Consider the following 24,715-nt stretch of genomic DNA (forward strand, 5'->3'; position numbering starts at 1 on the left):
ATCATCATGAAATAATTGAGGGCCACTTTATGATAGTCTACTGTTTATTTCATGGCCATTCTTGAGTACTTTTAGCCGTGAGTTTTGGTTCATTATCCAGTTGGAGGACCCATGACCTGAGACTGAGCTTTCTGACACTGAGCTGTATGTTTCACTCACAGATGCCTTCCAGTCTTGAGATTTCATTGTGCCCATCACAGACTCAAGGCACCCTGGACCAGACAGGGCAAAGCAGCAACAACACATAACCAAGCCTCCTTTTTTTTTTCAAAATTCTTCTCCTGGACACCTTCATTTTTTTCGTCTGTGAACATAGATATGATTTGCTTAAAATTTTTAAAAAAAAACTATGGTTTCGTCTCAGTCCAAAGGACATTTCTCTTATAAGGATTGTGAGTTCACAATGTGCACAATATGTGAAATGCTCAAATTTGCACTATCCTTCTATCCAGTCTGAGGTCCGTTTTCCTCTTGCAGCTACACCCAGTGAATCTGTCTATGGTCCTATGCACCTGAAAAAGCCAGTCAGTGACACATCACACTGCTTGGCTTGAAGATGTTCTTTAACATACGAATGATTGAATAAAGGATCAAATATGTTTGCAATATTAATTAAGGTGAAACAGTTAGTTCTAATGACTTCTAATCCAATAATCACATCACTAGACATCATCACCATAATGTTAATCATATTTTTATAGTGACAAATCTGTCAAATAAACAACCAATTACATCGCTTTTAAGGAAGAAATTAAGCATTCTTTCAATAATCTCTAAAGGTTCCAACATATCTGCCACAATTGTAAATATACATATAGGCATATAGCAAAAAAAAATCATTTTAGTTTGAACACTTAAAGTTAGAGTATTTATCTTTGTGGTTGTTTTGTAAATATTACATTTCAAATGTAAAATATTTTACATTGAGTTAAGACTCAAACTTTAAAGGCAAAGGTTGCTTTTATTGGTACCACAAGTGTACATAGCAATTGCTTATATAAGCACATCTGACCACACACTCCTGTTGACACTAAGGAATGCAATTACAGATATTTACATGTGTTTGTCTTACAATTCTTTGTGAAAGCAATCTGGAGAAAAAAAAGAACCAAGGTCTTTTCCAACGATGGCTTTTTCAGTCGAACTATCCATGACTTTCTCAGTAGAACCAGAAGATTGTTCCATAGCACTCAACATTTTAATACATTTGACATGCTTTCAACTTCTGTTCCACCAATGTCATATGACCAGCATTTAACATTGAACATCACCACAAAAATACACTTTGAGATGCATATGTTACTCCTTAGTTTTACCTTGCCTGTGCTTATCTTCCGCAGTCAACATAGGCAGCTTTGAGATCCTTATGGCATTAAAGGATAAAGGATCAAGCCTATATAGCACTCTCTCCCACCTCAGCTCTTGATCTGTAACCAAGCGATTATATAGCGTGTCCATGGTTGCCAACCTTCTCTAGCACTGGGACCATGAACTCCCAACTGGAAGGAGACCCAAACCAGACCCATGACTGGATGCTGGACCAAAAGACCCAGTGTAATAAATCTCAGTGAGATGACTTCTCATAGAGAGCCGATTGGCCCAAAGAGATGTCTGATCTTCTCTGAGAGAGATTGTAATGGCGTCGCAGGCACCACAGAGCAGAAGTTGATGTAGGCAGAAGTGATCGGGGCATGCTATCACAGTCCACCATTAGAAGATTTAGCCATTTCCTTCCCAAACTCGCCAAGCCTCCAAGTCAGTCCCATTCCCTCATACATTGTCTTTTTGTCGGTTTTACCACAATACCTTCTTCCTGTAAAAAAAACAATAGGGTTGCATTCCTTGGGGCCAACCCTCTCAAACAAAATGTATTTTAAAAATATGTTTTTCCTTCTTGTGAAAGTCACTGTTTAGGCTTCTGGCCCATGACTATGATTTCCAGGACGTGAGTGAGATCCATCATCTTGCTGAGCATCTCCATGATGTCTGGATGCTCCCGCGCCCCACTGATAAACTCTTCCAGGGTAAGTTCTCCTGGGGAAACAGGAATGAAGGGAAGTGTTGGTGAGCACAACCATTTTCAAAGAAGCATAGTGTAACACCATGAGCAGCACAGTTATAGAACCCAATTCTAAAACGTGCAGATTTCTATGAGCTCAGGTTTTCAACAGACTTAAAAGAGCTAGAAAACATCTGGATGCTTGTCATACCCTCGCCGTTGACATCAACCTTTGTGTAGATGAGTTCCACTATTTCTTCAGGAGGGACATCATATTTCCGAGTGATATCTTGAATGGCCTGGAAAGACAGTGGAGAATACAATATTTGAATCCACTGGCATTCTCCAGGTTTTGTGAAATACAAAAGAACACTGAAAAATACCACATACCTATTGCTAATGAAATGGCCTACTTCAATATCACAAAATGCAAACGATGTACTCTTGATTGGAAAATGCAAGACCTTTGATGAACTTTCTTCATGACTAACATTATCACATCTTTTCAATCTGTCAACAAGGCTGGAGTCAAGTACTGTAGAGACATCTAATCTGAGAGCTGCCAACCCTCACGCATTTGATTAGTTGGAGCGCGTGGAGCCAATCAAATTAATGAATCTCACTCTCAATGTGTGAGAGTTGGCAGCTCAAAGTGGGTCCACTTGCCCCAGACTCATGCAAGGAAAGCTGCTTTAGTTGACCATTCAGTGGCAGGAGTGTCTGTGTCATTTACTCATTTGGTCATATTAACCATCTGTTAAAGATAAATAGCTGAGAATGGGACGATTAACCGTGCTATTCTGGTTTAGCACACAGAAAATCCAAATGACACTCAGCTTGCATATTTTGGACTATGAAGAAAACATATTCTTAAAGGACTACAACATACATAACCAGCACATATGAAAGATTATCTGTTAAAGGTTACCAAAAGGCCATCAAGGATTTAGCTCAGACTTAGGTCAGAGGGGCAACAGACCGTCAGATTAGAAGTAATTGCGGGTCTATCAGAAGCCTTTAGAGGGGGTAATCTCTGCGACTAAACGCTATTTTTAGAGAACTTTTCTCAGAAGTCCACTGCTGAGAGGGACCACTTTGCATCATAAGCCCCATGCCTTGCCAGTGACATACTTCAGTACAGTGAAGACGTACCTTGAATATTGTCTCCATTTCATCTCTGTCTATTTTTCCATTTCCGTCTTGATCAAAGAGCTTGAAATACCATTTCAGCTTCTGATTGACTTCTCCTTTCAGTAATAAACTTACTGCTGCTATATATTCCACAAAGTCTATATATCCGTCCTGAAAAAGAGAGAGATACACGTGTAAGGCATATATTTTGCACATGGAATTAGGAAATTAGGAAAAGATGTTGGAATGCAGTAGGTTTTAATACTGTATATGCTGTACATAACTGACAAAAACTGAAAAAGACTTTAATGTATTGTACAATTTAATGTATTGTACAATTACTAATATGACTATCTATTATTTTTCATAGTACAGAAACATTCATTAAAATATTACCAAAAGTTCTACTCCTGAGATCCTTGTGCAGCACACAAATGACCATATGTGCAAGATGGTCCGTGTAAGCCACAAAAGGATGTGCGTTAAACTAAACCAAGAGCAACAGCCAGCATCTACAACTGCTCTCTGGAAACACAATTCTCCTAAATGTTGTGGTCTTCATAGGCATTGCTGTTCCTGCTAGTTACCCTGCAGGTTGACATCTGACTAAATGCCATCAGTAGTGTAGCCATTCTTAGCTGGGATGTCTTACCCCGTCCATGTCAAATGTAAAGAAGACTTGGTCCACGTAGCTGCTGGCTTCCTCGGTCATGCCCCGCATCTCCAGCATGGCCTTGAGCTCAAACAGTGTGATGACTCCTGACGGGGATCCCTTCATGAACTTGTTGTACCAATGGTGCATGTCCTCCGCCAGGATATCATCCATGTTGGAGCCATGAGCACCCATGGTATTCTATGAGGATCAGGTAAGCTTGAGATGGAAATTAAATTAAAAAAAAAAAAAAAAAACAATAAACAGCCCAAGTTGTTTTTGCTATCACTGTCGTTGTGAATTGTCTCCCTTTTGCTTGTTGTTGTATTTCAATGGCCCAGTACTTCCAGTAGTTTCGAGGTGCAGATTCAGCCAGCAGAGGAGTTCGGATGCAATGTGCAGGAGCACTACCGAGATACCTCCACTGACAACGCAACTTCAAGACAGACTAAGAGGCACTGAGGAAACTGAACAAATGTAAGCCTTTCAGCCCCTTCACATCTAAAAGGGGCACTCACTTCTTAATTGGATAATTAACGAACTCTTCTGAGAAGCTGGGACCTTCTACAGCAACAGGAGCGGCTGGCAAACTCCACCCCTTGTCGTGACACACACTAAGTCCCTCCATGGTCCTAGCCCAGGTCTAATGCGAGATGGATTAGGACCATTCAGAAGCACAACTTAAGCCCTTTAAGAAGTCCGGATGTCACATTGGTATCACCATCTCAGTGGTGGTGTAACCTTCTGAGTGGAGGCTGGTGGATACTGGTAAAGTTTGTTGGGATTCCCTGAGAGGGAAGCCCTTTCTGGGGAACTGTGCGGGAGTCCTGTGCTATTTGTGGGTACATTACCAAGAAAAGGCTATTTCTGTTACACAGAAGTTATTATAAATGCAGAATTTATATGTTTTTATTTAAATGTTTTTGCTTTAAGATTTCTTCAGCTCAAAACTACCTTTACTAAGAAGCAGGGCAGCTCCATGTCATAACTATGTAGCAAATCTAAATAGAATAGACGGAAAAATAACAGATCTACAAAAAGAAATAAAATAAGATATTAAGAATAAGTAAATTAGATGAATATGTTCAAGGTATCTAATAATTTAAGCAGATTTTGATGATAAATGTTGTAGTTCCCTTTATTAGCTTGTAACAGGTGCACTTTAGAAGTTGTTGACTGAAACTGAAATGGTGAAGGAGAGAATGAAGGAAATAGGTATATTGGACTGCAGAAAATAAAAGAAATCCACATGCAAATGCATTAACCCTTCCATTCTTGTATTGTTTTGCTTTGACTCTATAAAGGGACCTTGAGTTTGAGAAAGGCGCTATATAAATAAAACATATAATAATTATAATAATAATAATAATATTAATATTAATACGGTAATAATAATACCAGTTAACAGCTTTTGGAGTTCCACGACTCTTAAAAGTCATCACAATGCATGACACAATGTAAAGTAATGAACGGTATCACATCAGTAAAGTGATTAAACTCCATGAACAATGCCACTAAAAAAAGTTAAATGTTACTAAATATCCTACTGTCTAAATGTTTTTTAGGCTTGAACTGTCTTGTTTCTCACATAATATATTTCAACTGTTAAAATACCAGTACTGATCAAATATATTTCAACTCGTAAAATATGAAATGCGTATCGACCGCTTCATAAGAATGTGCTGTTAGATATCTTGTCAGAGGTCAGGGACAGGGCACATGGAACTCATAAGAATCGGTACATAAGCCTTTGGTGTTAGAGCAGGCTTGACCAAGTCCAGACCTCCTGCAGAGAGCTTTGCATAAAGGAACTATATACATTATCCCCAAGTAGGAAGGAACTGCCCTGTTGTTTGAGGAAATCCGTAGGCCTACTAATACTCATTTTGTAAATCATATTTTTTGTAGCCTGGCCCTACCCTACTCATTCATGACGTGAATAGAGTCTGGGAACTCTCGACAGGGAAATGTTTGCAACACTTGTAGGTTAGGTTGTAGGTGGTTCTGCCAAAATGTGCTGCTGTCAAGGCAAATGTATGGGAGAATAAAAATAAAATAAGGCATAAAAATAGAAATCCACAAGGTTACAGTAAGTAACTGATAATAAAACAAAACTTGACATGAATCATTAATGACATGTGAGCCTATAAAATAAGATTAGAAAACATCTTGTCCCTAAACTGATTTCTGAGGAGTGGAAAGAGCAGTTAAGGCAGAAAAAAATCAGGTGCCAAACTCTTTTTAATTGAGATTTGATTAGGCCTTGTAGGTAGTAGATCAGTTGTTGGAAATAAGCCTGCTGTAGTTTCCAGGTCTGTTGTCCAAACTGTTGCATGTCATTCAGTGAGTTGACTGTAATAAGGATGTGAAAAGCCCTTAATCAACTTTAAACAAGCTGTAATCCTGATGGTGCTTTTACCATGTCAGTAAAGTTGCTGTTCCCCCCATGCCGTGACACACACAAAGTCCCTCTGTGGGCCTAGTCCAGGTCTCCTACATCTCCTGGAGATGGATTAGGACCATTCAGAAGCACGATTTAAACTCTTCTCAGAGGTTGAGGCGTCACATAACCGACTTCTCCATGGTTGGAGGCGGGTGGATACTGGTTAAGTGTGTCAGGATTCCCTGAGAGGGAAGCCCTTTCTGGGGAACTGTGTGGTAGTCCTGTGTTATTTGAGAGTACATTAACCAAGAAGAAGTTATTATACAGAAGATTCAGAACAACTTGCTGTAACAAAAATATATAGGTCAAAGCAGAGATTATAGATATTTTTGTTTTCAGATTTCCACAGAAAAACTATATTTACTCAGGAAGCTCAGGGCAGCTCCTTGTCATAACTGTATTGCATTTCCAACTTCTAATATAATAGACTGAATTATTAACACCCCTTAATTTAAGTATATATACTTTTTTGATACCGTGGGGGAAATTTGGTCTCTGCATTTAACCCAATCGGTGAATTAGTGAAACACAAACAGCACACAGTGAGGTGAAGCAAACACTAATCCCAGCGCAGTGAGCTGCCTGCTACAATGGCAGCGCTTGGGGAGCAGTGAGGGGTTAGGTGCCTTGCTCAAGGGCACTTCAGCCACAGCCCACTGGTCGGGGCTCGAACCGGCAACCCTCCGGTTACAAGTCCAGAGTGCTAACCAGTGAGCCACGGCTGCCCAATTTTGGTCTGTCGGTACCATTCAAGGAGAATTAATGTCACAGTAATTTTTGGCAAGGTATACCACTCTAGAATTATGTGATGTCATTGCATTGGTGGTAGCTTTTTGTGTTTTATCACCTTGTATAAATTATCCATGTGCTGTGCAGGTGTATAACTGGTGAATAGGGATCCCCACAAAACCTCCCTGATTTCCTGCTTTTAAGAACATAAGAATTAGAAATAGCAGAAATCCACAAAGTTAAATAACTGATAAGAAAACAAAATTTGACATGAATCATTAATGGCATACGAGGTTATAAAAATATTATAAAATACCTGGTCCCTAAAATGATTTGTGATTTAAAAAAAAGGTTGAAGACATATAAGAAAGTTGCTTCACTTGACATCTCCACAGATTATGTGGCACATAATGAGGTCAACAACGATACACTCTCAGAAGATGGTTTTGAGTGTAGGGCTTATCATTTAGATGCAAAAGATTGAAAACAATTAAGAACAACTTAAACTTACTAGTCTGTAGACACGGAGGAAGACTTTTGAACCCAGAGTGGGAGAGAGCATGTTCAGACTGAAGGGTCTCGAAGAAAATGGACTTTATTGAGTTTCCTTGCAGCACTGCAGTAAACATTGAAAGGAGTAACTGATACAGTCAAAATATTTACTTTTTTCTTTCGTTTACTCATAGTGTACAACCCCAAAACAGAAAAACAGAAAGTCTGCTAGTTTCCAGGTGTATTGCATGTCATTCATGAGTTGACTGTAGGACGTGAAAAGCCCTTAATCAAAATTAAACAGACTGTGATCCTGATAGTGCTTTTACCACGTCAGTGCACTTTTCTTTAAAGGAGCACATAGACTACACATTACAATGGAGTTTGCCGAGTTGCAGAAAACTTCATAAACAACTCTGGCATGTTGGCCTAGAGAATCCTCTGAGCCTCTTTATGGTTAATGGTATGATTCTTCATACGTCTTTAGCCTGACAACCCCAGAGGAATCAACAGATGGCAGGTTTAACCTCACTTTGGGTGATAGTAGGGGAACTCTTCTGCGTGATCCAGCACTGGCAAAGTCAACCTCTGTTAATAGAAGTCTGCCCTTACAGGATTAACAGCAGGGATTGATTGGATCCTACCCATGAACCCAAAAATACATGTGGTGCCATGTCCAAGTTGGCATGGCAAGGCACGTTTATTTATAAATAGCATGCTTATACACAATGGTAATTCAAAGTGCTTTACGAATGAACAAAGAAAAGAACACAGATTTAAAAGTAAAGTGTTTTCAATCAGTTAACAAATAATGGTGTCTTACAGTTGAGTCTAGACAGTTGGAATGCCTTTAATGTCACAAGCGCTGAGCACTCATTGCATCAACAGATTTCTTGCAGTACTCTGAGAGGTAGATCAGGTGTGTACAACTGAAACATATGACAGGTATTTTGGTCCTGGCCTATTTAGGGATTTATCAACAGTTCACAAACATTTAGGGTGTCAAAGTAAAGCTTTACAAACGAACATGAGGATCTGCTTGAGGTTTCTTCCTATATGTATCTCCAATTCTAGGGAGTTTTTCCTCACCCCTGTTACCCATGGGCCTTCCTTCTTTCTTTCTTCCTTCTCTTTTCTCCCTCTTTTCTTTTTCTCTGTTTGCCTACATTCTGTAAAGCGCCATGATACATGTGTAATGTTTTGGCGCTATATAAGCACAATAAATTGAAATTGAAAACAAATTCCGGACCATTTAAAGGCCATAGTCAGTGAGTTTGCATAGGTATGGCACAATACATTGAATAACTTCCTGGTATTGTTACTCTTTAAAAGTTGAGATCATTCCATTTTGCCATGGTTATTGTTATATTACAAGAGTATGGACAGAAGAATGCTACTTACACTGTACCTGTTTGTTGTTTAAATTGAGTTACCTATTGTTACTCTAACCATGCACTTGAGTTGACTACAGTGGACATGGGCAGAATGTAATGTAGACAAGGTCAATGTCAACAGAAAAGATGTTACATGTCGTGGTCTGCTTGTAAAGCACATTAAGGAATTATTGGTGTCTCACGTCAGAGGATGCCCTGCTCTCGGACACTGCGGTTTTATCGACTGCACCTCCAGACATCCCCCTGATGCTGACCCCCCACATCACTCCAAGTCCAGCTATTCATCAGAGCTTGAGAGACCCAACTGATCATGATCCCAATCAAAGGTTCAGTTCCTAGAAGACTTAAGACCCCCTCAGCCAATGGGTGGCTGGCAGAGGAAGTCACTGATTAACCCTCTTGAGGAAGTGACATCAATCAGCCACTAGTCTGTAGACACGGAGGAAGACTTTTGAACCCAGAGTGGGAGAGAGCATGTTCAGACTGAAGGGTCTCGAAGAAAATGGACTTTATTGAGTTTCCTTGCAGCACTGCAGTAAACATTGAAAGGAGTAACTGATACAGTCAAAATATTTACTTTTTTCTTTCGTTTACTCATAGTGTACAACCCCAAAACAGAAAAACAGAAAGTCTGCTAGTTTCCAGGTGTATTGCATGTCATTAATGAGTTGACTGTAGGAACGTGAAAAGCCCTTAATCAAAATTAAACAGACTGTGATCCTGATAGTGCTTTTACCACGTCAGTGCACTTTTCTTTAAAGGAGCACATAGACTACACATTACAATGGAGTTTGCCGAGTTGCAGAAAACTTCATAAACAACTCTGGCATGTTGGCCTAGAGAATCCTCTGAGCCTCTTTATGGTTAATGGTATGATTCTTCATAGGTCTTTAGCCTGACAACCCCAGAGGAATCAACAGATGGCAGGTTTAACCTCACTTTGGGTGATAGTAGGGGAACTCTTCTGCGTGATCCAGCAGTGGCAAAGTCAACCTCTGTTAATAGAAGTCTGCCCTTACAGGATTAACAGCAGGGATTGATTGGATCCTACCCATGAACCCAAAAATACATGTGGTGCCATGTCCAAGTTGGCATGGCAAGGCACGTTTATTTATAAATAGCATGCTTATACACAATGGTAATTCAAAGTGCTTTACGAATGAACAAAGAAAAGAACACAGATTTAAAAGTAAAGTGTTTTCAATCAGTTAACAAATAATGGTGTCTTACAGTTGAGTCTAGACAGTTGGAATGCCTTTAATGTCACAAGTGCTGAGCACTCATTGCATCAACAGATTTCTTGCAGTACTCTGAGAGGTAGATCAGGTGTGTACAACTGAAACATATGACAGGTATTTTGGTCCTGGCCTATTTAGGGATTTATCAACAGTTCACAAACATTTAGGGTGTCAAAGTAAAGCTTTACAAACGAACATGAGGATCTGCTTGAGGTTTCTTCCTATATGTATCTCCAATTCTAGGGAGTTTTTCCTCGCCCCTGTTACCCATGGGCCTTCCTTCTTTCTTTCTTCCTTCTCTTTTCTCCCTCTTTTCTTTTTCTCTGTTTGCCTACATTCTGTAAAGCGCCATGATACATGTGTAATGTTTTGGCGCTATATAAGCACAATAAATTGAAATTGAAAACAAATTCTGGACCATTTAAAGGCCATAGTCAGTGAGTTTGCATAGGTATGGCACAATACATTGAATAACTTCCTGGTATTGTTACTCTTTAAAAGTTGAGATCATTCCATTTTGCCATGGTTATTGTTATATTACAAGAGTATGGACAGAAGAATGCTACTTACACTGTACCTGTTTGTTGTTTAAATTGAGTTACCTATTGTTACTCTAACCATGCACTTGAGTTGACTACAGTGGACATGGGCAGAATGTAATGTAGACAAGGTCAATGTCAACAGAAAAGATGTTACATGTCGTGGTCTGCTTGTAAAGCACATTAAGGAATTATTGGTGTCTCACGTCAGAGGATGCCCTGCTCTCGGACACTGCGGTTTTATCGACTGCACCTCCAGACATCCCCCTGATGCTGACCCCCCACATCACTCCAAGTCCAGCTATTCATCAGAGCTTGAGAGACCCAACTGATCATGATCCCAACCAAAGGTTCAGTTCCTAGAAGACTTAAGACCCCCTCAGCCAATGGGTGGCTGGCAGAGGAAGTCACTGATTAACCCTCTTGAGGAAGTGACATCAATCAGCCACTAGTCTGTAGACACGGAGGAAGACTTTTGAACCCAGAGTGGGAGAGAGCATGTTCAGACTGAAGGGTCTCGAAGAAAATGGACTTTATTGAGCTTCCTTGCAGCACTGCAGTAAACATTGAAAGGAGTAACTGATACAGTCAAAATATTTACTTTTTTCTTTCGTTTACTCATAGTGTACAACCCCAAAACAGAAAAAGTTGGGACGTTGTGTAAAATGTGAATAAAAACAGAATGTAATAATCTGCAAATCTCTTAAACTCATATTCAGTTGTAAAAATGGACACAGACAACATATCAAATGTTGAAAATGACAAATTTTAATATTTCATGGAACATATAGTTAATTTTGAATTTGATACGAGCAACATGTTTCAAAAAAAGTTGGGACGGGGATAACAAAATGCTGGAAATGTTGTGTAATGATAAAGAAAACAAAAGAAGGAATGTATTCATCACTCTGTGTAAACCTGTGTGCACAAATGATAAAACAATGTCATTTTAATGCTTCTTAACATGAAATTGTGAAGTATTTGGGGAGTTAATCATCTACAGGACATAATATTCTAAAATAATTCAGAGAAGAACATTTTTGCAAACAAGGGAAAGAGCTGAAAAACACATTGGATGGTTGTGGTCTTTTGGACCTCAGATGGCACTGCATCAACACCAGACCTGTTTCCAGACCTGTCATTGTATGGGCTCAGGACAACCTCTGATAACCATTGTCTATGTGCACAGTTTGATACTCAATTCAAAAACGGCAGCCAAAATTGTAACAGCCAAAACAGTCAAAATTGTATTGAGACATGATACAGAAAATACCACCATCTTATCTGGGCCTAAGCTTGTTTAAAATGGACTGAGGTAACAAAAGGTCCTATGGTTAAACCAGTCAACATTTGCCATTCTTTTTGGAAATCATGGACTCATCTGGACTAAAGAGGAGCGGGCATATCCAAGTATCCAACCTTTCCATCTTGTTTTAGCGCTCAGTTCCAAACCTAATATCTATGATGGTGTGGAGGTGCATTAGTGCCTACAGCATGGGTATGTTGCACATTTAGCCAAGCACAATCAATTCTGAATGATGCATACAGGTTTTGAGCAACATATACTGCCATCCAGGCAATGTCTATTCCAGAGAAGACCATGAATGAAAACAATGCCAAAATGAATTCTGCACATATTTAAAAACATGACAAGGAATACCCCATACTGTTGAGCAACTGAAATTCTGTATCATGTAGTAATGGTACAACATTTCATTCTCAAAACTCTAGCAAATGTTCTCCTCAGTTCCTAACATTTACAGAATTTTGTTAGATGAAGAGGTGAAGCAGCACAGTGGTAAACATGCTCCTGTCCCAACCTTTTTTGAAACATGTTGCTGGCATCAAATTCAAAATGAACATACTGTATATTTCCGATGAAATAGTCCAAATTTTCATTTTCAACATTTGATATGTTGTCTAAGTCCTTTTTGTTACTAAATATGGGTTTACGAGACTTGTATATTATCACATTGTGTTTTTATTTGCATTTTACACAACGTCCCAACTTTTTCTGTTTTGGGGTTGTATATTTATAAAATGATTTCAATAAAAAAAAACAAGATTTACAGGATTATGGTTTTGTACATTCTCAAGATACATTCTCATTACAAGAAATCTAACCATTACAACCACTGCAACCATACAACCACAACCATACACAGCCTTCCTCTTTCAAACAAAACACACTCAACTAGCCAGCCCTTTCTCAGAACCCTAATTAAAGAACTGTTGCAGTCCACCTGATATTTCTGTCTCACTGGCATCGCTGCAAACCAGACAAAGCTGTTTAGTCCAGTCCAGGCATCACCGGAATCTTATTAGTCCATCCATGTAGACACTTGTTTACATGGCACAGGCCAACCAGAGTACTACTAATGCTTGGGCTGGCAGTGAATCTTCCAGTGAGTGGCACCAGGTCTAAAAGTGGGCAGAGTGAATCCTGCCACTCCATGCTGAAGAAGTGGTAGGATTAAATGGCAGGACAAACAAGCGGCTTACCGAGAGCAATCACATTAATGAGTGCAGCCACTAAGCAGCCTTAGCTCACTAGGGAAGCACTGAAGCAGCGCCGTCAAGCAGCAAAAATTCAAAAAGGCACAGCGCATAAGAGCCCCCTTATGTAGGTCAGCAGCACAGGACAAGGGACAAGACGCTCTGATCACAACATGATAGGGCAGAGGATGGAATGCAGAGGTGGAATTCATTTTCAAGTTCAAGGCCTTATAAAAAATATTCAGCATAAAACATTGTACCACATATCAAAACAGGCAAGGAAAACAATAACTGGCAGGAAACAGGCAGAAGGCAGAATAACAATGACTGCAATAAGGACTGTATCTTGGAGAAATTAGTGATGACACAGCAATCATTCATACTTTTCTATTTGAATACAAAAGAGTTGCAGGGCAGGGTTTTTTTTTTGCTGAAAAGGGATTGATACTACACAGTGACATATAATGCACACACCACACAGGGAGTCATCAAGACTGACACATAAACAATGATGTAGAATTCATATCTACTAAATACAGTTCATAATAAAAGAGGGGTCTACTCTAAAGGCATATCTGTTCAGCATGTACTTAGTTAATTAAGCATTTCTTATGACTTAAAATTATAATTTTCAGTCTGGACCTTGTTGCCAATAAATAATATAATGCTGCAAATGAGACTGAGTCTATATTTCAATATGCACAGTTATAGACTTCAATTTTAAAGGCCAAAAGGTAATATCAGTTTAAGGAGAATTTAGGACATTATTTGGTACAGTGCAATTGATACAAGGATAAAGTAAAATTAGACAAACACTCTTGCACAAGGCCTTAATCGCAAGGGATCAATATCAAGGGACCAAATATGTTTATGTGAGATGAATCGGATATGCCGCTGCATAGTCAGAAAGACCATCTGCAGCTGCCCCTGTACTTGGATAACAAGACAGACACTCTTTGGCCTTTGGGTGAAACCTTTGTACCACCTAGTGGACACTTTTATAGTTACAACACTTGACTGAAGAAGATGAATAAAAACAAAAAAAGAAACAATGCAAATAAAATGCATTAAAATATGATCAGATATCAAAAATTATAATAAAATGAATTGAATATCCCAGGGATATTCAACTCAGGAATATTCAGCCCAGACATCCCTTCTGAAAACAAACATGTCCACACCCTTATTGATCTTGGGGTGTATCATATTGACATTAACTGCCCTGGGAGTCTGCGTTCTCCTCTCCAACTGGGTTTCCATGGCTGCAGGGATATCCAACCCCTTTGTGTTGAGTCCAGCTATGCCAGAGCATAGCAATGCACTGAGGAGAATTTCAACCTTTCAAATATACATCCAGTGTCCATGTGGATAAAATGCTATCAGCATATTCCCACAGTGGCCTGGTGGGAGCTGATAGTCGGGAAGCAGAGAGCAGGGCAGACCGAGAGAGTGTAGAGTGTTTGTGTGTGTGTGTGTGTGTGTGTGTGTGTGTGTGTGTGTGTGTGTGTGTGTGTGTGAGAGAGAGTGAGAGAGTGAGAGAGTGAGAGAGTGAGAGAGAGAGAGGGCTCAGATGGATGGTAAACTTGGGAATGCTCTGGAGTGGATAGGTTTGCTTTGTGTATTGGTGCTTGCAGATCCTTATGTGTTCTCATACAGGCCACACATAATCCATGTGGTGATAATGCTTATTATCGGGGTGTGCTGACACACACACACACACACACACACACACACACATATACACATACATACATACATACATACATACATATATATATATATATAGTCCATGGCACCAATGAGGAATGAGGAAGGGCTCCAGCATTCAAAGGTAGTGGTCCTGAAACGCTCTTCAGTTACATCAGCTGTTACAACTAGACCCACCATCTGAAACAAACAAACAAAACAATCTTGTTAAATGCAGCTTCCGGACATGCACTGTCAAAGTGTAAAGTGTCAAAGTGCAAGACAAAGATGTACAAAGAAATACTGCATTAGTTTGCAAGTGTAACCTGCACGACAGGGTAATGGCCTATACTTGTGCAGGGACAGTCTATAGTCTAATATCTAGGTTCAGTGGAGATTGGTGTAGGTTTTTTCTAGACTAGATTCTAGTACTCACCCCAAAGACAACACACACACTCGTGGATAAAGTTTATAATAAAAAGATATATTTTATTTCACAGGTCAAAGTCATTCAATTCAGTTTAAATTATTTCAATATCAATATTAAAAGAGATTTATTATGTTATATCTGTTTACTATTCTATTATGCTATTTTATATGTTCTATTCTAATATTCTATTTATTGTATTTATATATCCATGTACTACTTTATATTTTTTGTTCTATTTAATATCTAAGTCTAATTGTATTTTCTTTTTTAAAATACTATTAATATATTAACATAACCTTATACTATATTACCTAATATCTTGTCTTATATTTATTATCCAATATTATTATATACTATAAATTAAACCAAAATAAAACCCAACCCAAAACAAAATGTGAGTGCACTCAAGAAAATAATAAAGAAAAGAAAATAAATGAAAAGGGGAAATGGTTCAGTCCAACTTGTGCAAAGTGCAATGTCTAGATCCTACCACAATCACAAGGGTAAGGGGATGTGTAGCCTAACAGGCAGTCCAAAAGGAAGGGGCAAGTTAATGTAGATGGTGACGATGGTGAATCCAAATCCAGGACGATGAGGGAAATCCAGAAGGTATCCAAGAGTTCCAGGGCAAGGCAACGGGGTTTGTTCGGGGTACAACAAAAACCAGTCAGGATTCCAGTACAATACAAAATACAAGGGAAAAGTCTTCTTTCTTCTTTTCTTTTCAAAGGGTGATCATCAAAGCTTTGTGCGGGGGAAAGAGGATCTTTATACTGTTTTCCAATTTTCGTTTTTAAGTATCCAAGTGTCCAAGTGTCCGTAGTTCCAAGTATCTATTATGATTTCGAAGTTGTCCGTATTTTAAATCTTCTCAATCTTTCTCTCAGTCTCTCATCAGACGTAGTGCTACTTCTTCTTCATTTACCGATTGACGGTTTTCTGTTGTTTTTTAACATTTGTCTCGTGTTGTTTTTTTTTAACATTTGTCTCGTGCACGCATCTAGGGGCTACCAGGGAATTATTGTGCATCATAATGGGAAGTGGCAATTCATTGGGTTACACAAGCATGGGAACACTGATAGCTACGATAGTGTTTAAACTGAAAGTGACTAAGTAGTATCAAAAAAGGAACTGTACACTACTGTACATTATACACAAATGGAAACCAATTTCTACAATCTGCAGTTGTGGGCACTTTCCAAATGCCTGGCTAGATAATGATTAGTTACATTACACACAATAGATAGTTGGTACCATAACCATAACCCCTCCGCTCACCCTGTATCCTGACTGAGGTGGGGAGTATGTACAGGGGATCCCCACCACCCCTGGTGTCCTGATCGTAGAGGTGTTGGCGCAGCACACTGGAGACCATCTCCTGGCTCAGGGTGTAGCGCTGCAGCTGATCAGAGTCCAGAGGCATGTGGAAGGCCAAGCAGAAGTCAACGATCACGCTGCCATTCCTGTAGGGAGGACGGGCCGAGTGAGTCAGCAACACAACATGGCCTTGGGAGATGTGGAAGGGGCACAGAAAGGGAACTGTTCCGCAAGATTTCAAGTTTGTCATGTTTGAGTATGTGTGTGTGTGTGTGTGTGTGTGTGTGAGAGAGAGAGAGAGAGAGTGTGAGAGAATACAGTGTGTGTGAGAGAGTGGATGAGTATGTGTGTGTGAGAGAGAGAGAGTAGTGTGTGTGAGAGAGTGGAGTTTGTGTGTGTGTAAAAAATTGTGTTTGTGTGTGGTGAGTGTATGGTGAGTGTTCAGAGATGTAGAAATAAGTATGTCTGTGTGTGTCTGTAACTGCTTTCAGACATGTCCTTCGCAATATATGCAGAGCTTTGTCAAACGGAGGTGAGACCCTTCGGGTGATTCAGATATGATGCTAGCATGCTGACATTATGCTGTCATATGTGTGAACGACACCATACGCACATTAACAGAATCTCCGTGTGGTTGAACAGGTTGAACGTGGTTGAACATGCACATGACACAAGTTCATTTACACACTGTCCATCGGAAATACTAGAAGGGGAATAGTGTAATAGCCAGCTAAGTTCGCAATTCCAAATGGCCGGTTATGTTGTTCATATATACGGCCCAACTGCTTGACATCCGCTGAACATGCGGACTTACACATAGGTCTGAAAGCAGCTTGTGTGTCTGTGTGAATGTATAAGTCATTCACCTTAATGTTTTGATCCTTGCGTGTCTGAAGTATCGTGCAAGGGCATCGGAGGAGTGGTAAAAAGCATTTATCTAAAAAAAAGACACAATGAGAAAACAAAGTGACAGAGAGCTGATAAGTAGTTTCAAAAGGAAGACCTTTTACAATAGAAGCCTGGTCTCTGGCGTGTCTTATGGGCTACTAATGGAATTCCCCAGAACAGATCCACATGTGAGAACAAATACACACAGAGACGTGTAACACTCACACACTGAGGTTAAGTGTCAGACTCTTTACTGGAAACTCTTGACTTTGCACAGGCTCATGTGAGAACTGTCCACATCTCAGTCTGACACTTACTTCTCCTTCCCTGTTATTTTAGCTTCTGCCAAGCTTCTGTATGCAATTCATTTTAAGAAATCTTCAGCGATCTTAATTTAGATTAGACAGACATCTGGAGATTTCCATAAATTAGACCTACTGTATATAGCTTATTCATTTCTATGTTTAGTCTTCACTCTGTCTACTGATGGACTAAAAACAGCTAACAGCTTTAGGTTGAACTTTAAACAGCTCGCTGCAAGTCATAGTATACAAACAATGAACCTGCCTGGCTGACCAACATATAAAGGAGTGCAGGGACCACATTTATTGGACATGTTGTTAGCACGAATTGGCTTCCTTCTGAAACTCCTGGCAAAAAATGTGACCAGACAGCTGATACCTTGTCTTGCAATTGTGTGGCAAGGTCATGCAGGGCAGTGGTGTTCCTGGAGAAGGTCTGGTTGACACTCAAATTTCCGTCGAAGATTCGCGGCACCACAAAAGAGCTGATATCATACTTCTCATCTAGATCCTTGTAAAGCGCTGATGAGACACACAGACGACAAAAAAAAAACCTTACACACGATAAAAGCCAATCACAGTCTCAAGACGCATTCTTAAACAACTATGCATTACACTTCCCTTTCACAATCAGTTCCATATTAAGTCATGAAAGTCTGAAGCCATTTGGCCTATGATGCTAACCATTTTACCATGAAACCTATTCAACCTTTAGACACATCTATATAAACTCTCCATAACATTAGGCATCTCATTATGGTACTATGACTTATTCATAGATAATCATTCTTCCACCAATAAATATCAGGTTGATCTCAGAATGGTTGCCGAGCAACAGCAAGACACAGCAACTCTAACTTTTGTATCAATTTGTGGCCGCACTATAATATAGAACGAAATGTGGTCAATCTGAAGGGTTGTGTTGGGTTTTACAATGGCACTGAATGCAATTTATCCAATCATAATGAAGGACCGGAACTATCTGTTTTAGAAATTTCATTATAACCCTGAAGCCTGCAAAATAACACAATGCCCATGTATGGCAGTAGCTTCCATCTGATGCCTACACTCAGATTATAATTTATCTAGTCATAATGATTCACTCCCTGACATGCTAAAATGCTGATTATTTTTAATGGATCATTATGAATTTAAAAACCTTATTTCATATACAGATCAAAGAGGTCCTCCTGTTACATACTGTATATTATATTACAGCCACACAAAACCAGTGAATTGCCATTTTTTAAATCAATTTTAAGAACCCCGTACCTATGTTGAGCCCGATGGAGAGGATTATCACAAGGACAATGACAAGCAGGAGTATGATGAGGACTATCCACAATTTGAGCCCGCACACCGGATTATTCAGATCCTTCTTTACTCGCCTCACAGCAGACTGAGCCTGGAGAACACAAACAAATCACCATGAATGAATCAACCGGTCCTCACAGCCCCTGCAGAGAGCAGTGGAGAAGGAGACCAGGCCCAGGCGCAAATGCACCACAAAAATGCTTAATTTTTTCCTTGAAAGTAATTCAAAGTAATATTCTCATGTACTGTATAGCTGCATGCCTTTGGTATTTAACAGAGTAAAGCAAATAATGTTTTGTTCATTTTACATGGATGTTCCAAAATGGCCCAGACAGATGTGTTGGTATCCCTAAAAAAGCTGATAATGACTATTGCCAATCTATTGGTATCTGCATTTGTAACAGCCAATAAATATTTTCAAATTAAGTAAAGGGCAACCAACTAGTGATCCTTAGCATCCTAGTGATCCGAGCATTGGTTCAATGGGGGAGGCGAATTTGATAGTTGGTGTATTTGTGAAATATAAACGCAGTTATACCGAGTAACTTCACAACTGCATTACAATTTTCTTTTTGACGGTCATTCCATACATGTTCTGACATAGCTGTAGCTGTAGCTGTAGCTAAGGTAGTTCTCTGTGGTCACACATAAGGGGCTTACAGATAGCAGGTGGTGGCATGCACTGCACTCGCTGCTAGGTTGCACTGGGTTGAGTGAATGGGTCAAAGATTTGTGTTGTGCTTGCTGTTGGGCTCATTTCAAAATAGCAACACATTTGTTTAGCTACACAAAACATGGTTGTAGCTAAAAAAATGTGGAATGTGCAAGAGTGGCAGAGCAGCAAAATGAAAAGATGAGTAATAGGAGTAATGCGAGCATATATCTCTCTTCTTCCCCCCCCCCCACTCGGGGGTGTCCTAATTTTGGTCAGCGTCGCCTCATTTCAGAATCTGGTTGGTGGTTACCCTTATTCAATGTATTTTTGCACAGAACCACTTGACAAGAGGAAAAAACTGGCGTCCCTTATATCCTCTAGCTGGGTTGCAGTTGCAGTTGCAAAAATTGGGTTCTTTCTTTCATTTCAGCCATGACGGTACAGTAGCTCAACCAGATGCATGACTGAGTCTGTAGCCATGCAGATACTTTAACAAAGGCATGAAGAAGAACTATGAAGTCAAACATGCATGCTTCACATGCAGGTAAATCAGAGCTGAGAACTACTACCACAGCACTCCAATAATTACTTGTTGGCAGGCCAGTTGGTTAGTGTGATTGCAAAACATAAAGCATGACCTAACCCTGACCCTGTGTGGTGGGTCATAGGGGGTCATTTACAAGAACGGCCATGAGGCAACACTGTCTGGATGATCGAATGATACAGTTGTGAAACTGCATATGAATTCACTCACCTGACACCCATGAAGAGAATAAATACCACACCCAGTACCACAACAGCATGCAGAGGCCACATGGAAACATTCGACAGGTGAGGTGACACATCCAAGAATTTACGACGTAGCCTGTAAGTGCCCATATACTGTATACTCCTTTGTAGTTATGATGGGAGTTTCAGAGTACAGGCATGATTGGATCATCTGCAATAAATGCTTAATAATAAATAAACTAGTTAATAATTTGCCAATGTTTAAACACAGGGGACCTTCTGTGTATACTACACAGAGGATTGTTTTCATTACACGCTCACTTGAGTTTGAGCTTTGTTTGAATGCTGCGCTTGAGCAGCAGTTATTTGCATGCAAAGTCAGATCTCTGCTAGTGGGCTCTCGTACAACCACAGGAGCACACAGCTCCATGCCTCTTTACTTATTCTAAAACACTTTAAATATTCTCTTTCTCTCCCCCTCTCTCTGTCTGTCTGTCTGTCTGTCTGTCTGTCTGTCTGTCTCTCTCTCTCTCTCTCTCTGTCTGTCTGTCTCTCTGTCTCTCTGTCTGTCTGTCTGTCTGTCTGTCTGTCTGTCTGTCTGTCTGTCTGTCTCGGTCTCTCTCTCTCTCCGTCTCTCTCTCCAAAGCAATCCCCGGCCTGATATGAGTGATCATATACTGTGTAGATCAACCCTTTATGAGCACTTAAAGCGCTATGCTGTTTAGATGGCTGATGCAGATAGCATATAATGACTAGGTGGCCATGGTGATACTCCTAGGTGAGGCATGGCTGTATTTACCTTTGTAACCTCCGGAACTGCAACACGGACAGAGTTGTCCTCCACTGGACTAGCTCCATCCACATTGTTGCCCTCGTCCTCCTACAGAGAGAGAGAGAGAGAAAAAAAGAGGGGGGGGGGGGGTCACTACAGATGTGTTCATAGATCTACAGTTTCAGGCTGAGAGCACCAGCTTCAGTTTCAGGAGGGAGGGACAAGTTAGGAGGGACAATGAGGTGTCTAAGCTGCTCCTAATAGAGTGTCCTATTATGTACAAAACACAAAGCTGTTTTCCAGCACCACGCCGTGGTGGCAACCCCAAAGGGCACTAGCATTCTTCCTAAACCAGACTGAGCCTTCAAGCAGACCGTTTTCATACATTTATCAACATCTGGACACGGAATGGGGACAAAATAGTTCAGAGGATTAAACTCGGCTTTGAGTGCAACAGCAACAAAAACAAAACAAAATTGCAAAACAGAAACTGGTCATGTAAATACCCGGCTGTAGACTGTACAGCATTTTGCATTTCAGTCTTGCCGTTTCTTTTCAGATGGTAAAATCTCTCGAACCAGGGTGGCATAACCTGTTTGGAACAGGATCGAGCAAGATGTTGCACTCCTTTTGATTTCTCAAAACATACACATTAAACCCACTGGCCTGATTCCCATCTACATTCCAGGCTTACTGCTCCAAGAGAAAATATGCTGTTTCCTGAGCCATTTGGTTTCAGCATTCTCTAAGACAGTCTCTGCTAACCGAAGATTATAATGCATCTGTCAAATGTTTCATTTTTTAACACTGTCTGTAAGGGACTCACTAATATGACAACAGATCCAGCACCATTTGCATGTAAACGTTTGTTACAACCTCCGTGGCAAACACCACTGATAAGGAAACTCTGCTGGGTTTGTAAGTTACAGCCTTAAAACAAGTCCAAGAGTTGACCATTAACCAAATTTTAAGAAACATGTGACTGCACAAAGGTTTTCCTGTCTGGCAGCAACAATAAGCGGTTACATACAGTATTACGTGCAGCTAGGAAGTACTTCTTTCTGTTTCTGCAGAGAGAAATACACACGAAAGGCAAAAGCTTGCGACATTGGGGGGGGGGGGGGGGGGGGGCGGAGGTCATGACTGCTTACCCTCCTTCATCCAAAGAAAGTCATAGACAGGTTTGACACGCCAATCCAGAAAAACGCAGCCACTATTAAAGGCTGGAGTTTGTTGGTGCTTGTTGGAGTTTGCTGGGACAGTGTCAACTGACAGATGACTAAGTTGAGTAATTGAATAGAAATGGAAGAGTCAAGCTGGAAGGCTGTTCCTTGTTGTGTTTATGTCTCTGAGGAAAAGTGGACATCTGTAATGGTTTCCTGTCACTTGGCCCAGTCTAGTAAAATCCAGTACAAGTGAACCGTGCCCAGTGTGAGTATGCCCTAAGACTCTAAAATAAATGGAGGAAGCTGATGTTCATTCAACTCACATTTTTTCTATACTACAGCAAACATATCCACAAGCCTACTGTTATTAGGCTGTTAGACAAATACTGCAACCTATTCAACTAATTTTGTACCCTTCACATCATTACTCTATTCTTCATTGCCATCAGTTTATGGACCCTTTCAAGAGAGTTCCATTATCAGCATCATAGTTGGCCCCACAAGACTTCCTTTTTAACATTCCATATGTTATCTTAATGCAGAGGAAGTAGGTTGGGGCCCAAATAGAACGTTCAAGCATTGTTTTTGTTTTTATTGCTGAAAAGGTCTATACATTTGATTAAGGAAGCATATAATGATCCACTTAGAATGTCCAGTGCTAGCTATTTGTTTGTGATTAGTAATGTTCCCATCCTTCATGCTGTGCTAAGGAATTTTATGTACAGATGTATGCACCAATTAAAGAATACAATTATAATATAACTATAACATAACCTACTCCCTTCATTGGAACACACACAATGAGTTTCAATTACTGTGGAAAGTCATTTGTTTGTCTGTGCATGTCTGTATGTATTCTTTATGCAATATGTTGTATGAGTTTATATCTGGACTTTGAGTCCGTAAATGAAGTATAATCCACTTGTGGTGCAGACTTACCTCTATATCAAGCAGAGAGCTTGTCTCTGATACTGCAGCAGGTGTGTTTGGAAGGAAGCCTCCATTCCCTGATGCTACCTGGAATTTCCAATGATTTCACTTATATCAATTAATAGCGTATAGTACATGGGGAAAGAAATAGATAACACACGGTAGAAAAATGGTTTCTAACCAAATGGCTGTGCAAAGTCTTCTTGCTCCAGTTTAATTAATTAAAAGCTATTGTAGGCCTACTACACTGTGATCCAGTATGTAATCGCTCGTAGGCTACAATGGACTGCTGATTATTTCAAGATGTCACTGAGTTTCATGCCATTTACAGAACTCTGTATTACTTTTGTATTAGGCTACTTTACCGACCTAGGCTATCTCCATTTCGACATGGACCATTGATAACAAGATACTATGCTATGGAAACAAACGTTTTCAATGACAATGGCTTCACACATTAGATTACAAGGAGCGAATATAACTGTCCTCAGAATTAAGCTATAGGAAATAATAGCAAACACCTACGGACGTTGCACGCGCAATAAAATAATCTAACTTAAACCGAACGACCCTGGTTAAGAAACGGAAAAAAAGGACAGGGCTTAATCATTTAGTTGTTTTAAAGAACAAATTGAGACTTGAGCCCTACAAACCTGTATCTTGTCAACTGTTTCAGCGGAGATATTATTGTTTTCCAAGGGTCGTAATTCCATTGAGTCGCCCATATTTCCTAATGTAGCCGACATCCAGCCAGGGAACACACCTTTCCCCCACACTCACACACCCGGAACTACAAAAGCGTGAATGCCAAAGTTAACACCTGAGATGCAACGAAACTTTATCCATCGTCCAAGTTTCAGTCAGCGCTGTAAAGCGAGTTGCAAATTTTTTTTTGTAGTAGCCTGATGTGTTTTTATTATGGGCATCATCCCTTGATTTTCGACCATCTATGTGAGCTTCACTCGAAGAGCTTAGGCCTACAGGTAAAATGACGTGGGAAGTTCTTCTTGGCCGCGTAGAAGACGCCATCAGGGAAACTGCAATTCCTTCGGACAAGTGCAGTCTATGACGCATCGCTCTGTCAGAGGAAGTGGGCCAGCCTGCACGCTTTTACATTTCTTACACATTGTAGCCTAGCAGCCTAGACCACACTGAAATTAAGCTACTAATAAACACAACTATATTTAAAGGGATAACAACCTTCCTCTCGAGATCATTGGCGAACTGCCCAGGTGACTGGTATGTTCCCAGTTAGTAGGCCTATGCAAAACACACTCCCGTCGATAACATAAAGTCTCTGAGGAACTGTGGTGAAAGCTGAAAAGGTCGTTTACCTCATTTTGTAAACTTCAGTTTCACTTCTAACTCCCACAATTCAAACTTTGAACTTAGACTAGTCTACTCTAGTTTGCG

At 40.1% G+C, this 24,715-nt stretch overlaps 2 protein-coding genes across 2 annotated transcripts; both read right to left on the reverse strand.

Annotated features, from left to right (window-relative positions):
* Positions 1 to 1,196: 1,196 nt before the first annotated feature.
* On the reverse strand, positions 1,197 to 4,308 carry guca1c (guanylate cyclase activator 1C). Its single transcript, XM_042064742.1, has 4 exons — positions 3,783 to 4,308; positions 3,152 to 3,301; positions 2,211 to 2,298; positions 1,197 to 2,034 (listed from the first exon to the last, which is right to left on the reverse strand). The coding sequence occupies exons 1-4, from the start codon at positions 3,975 to 3,977 to the stop codon at positions 1,904 to 1,906; spliced, it is 564 nt and encodes a 187-aa protein (XP_041920676.1). The 5' UTR covers positions 3,978 to 4,308; the 3' UTR covers positions 1,197 to 1,903.
* A 10,575-nt stretch (positions 4,309 to 14,883) lies between these two features.
* Positions 14,884 to 24,481, reverse strand: LOC121684666 (TPA-induced transmembrane protein). Its single transcript, XM_042064740.1, has 8 exons — positions 23,956 to 24,481; positions 23,312 to 23,389; positions 21,234 to 21,314; positions 19,009 to 19,141; positions 18,116 to 18,258; positions 17,413 to 17,483; positions 16,508 to 16,692; positions 14,884 to 15,000 (listed from the first exon to the last, which is right to left on the reverse strand). The coding sequence occupies exons 1-8, from the start codon at positions 24,046 to 24,048 to the stop codon at positions 14,975 to 14,977; spliced, it is 810 nt and encodes a 269-aa protein (XP_041920674.1). The 5' UTR covers positions 24,049 to 24,481; the 3' UTR covers positions 14,884 to 14,974.
* Positions 24,482 to 24,715: the final 234 nt, after the last annotated feature.

This window comes from Alosa sapidissima, chromosome 15 (genome assembly GCF_018492685.1).
Source record: "Alosa sapidissima isolate fAloSap1 chromosome 15, fAloSap1.pri, whole genome shotgun sequence".
Classification (NCBI taxonomy): domain Eukaryota; kingdom Metazoa; phylum Chordata; class Actinopteri; order Clupeiformes; family Clupeidae; genus Alosa; species Alosa sapidissima.

Bases quoted from the DNA above. Each gene is read 5' to 3' on its own strand.
- guca1c (XM_042064742.1), bottom strand. From the start codon at position 3,977: ATGGGTGCTCATGGCTCCAACATGGATGATATCCTGGCGGAGGACATG. The intron at 2,299-3,151 runs GTACGTCTTCAC...CTGTCTTTCCAG, and splicing joins AAATGGAGACAATATTCAAG to GCCATTCAAGATATCACTCG. The intron at 2,035-2,210 runs GTATGACAAGCA...CTGTTTCCCCAG, and splicing joins GGTTGATGTCAACGGCGAGG to GAGAACTTACCCTGGAAGAG.
- LOC121684666 (XM_042064740.1), bottom strand. From the start codon at position 24,048: ATGTCGGCTACATTAGGAAATATGGGCGACTCAATGGAATTACGACCC. The intron at 18,259-19,008 runs GTACGGGGTTCT...GTGTCTCATCAG, and splicing joins CTCCATCGGGCTCAACATAG to CGCTTTACAAGGATCTAGAT. The intron at 17,484-18,115 runs GTATCAGCTGTC...TCTTTTTTTTAG, and splicing joins CCACACAATTGCAAGACAAG to ATAAATGCTTTTTACCACTC.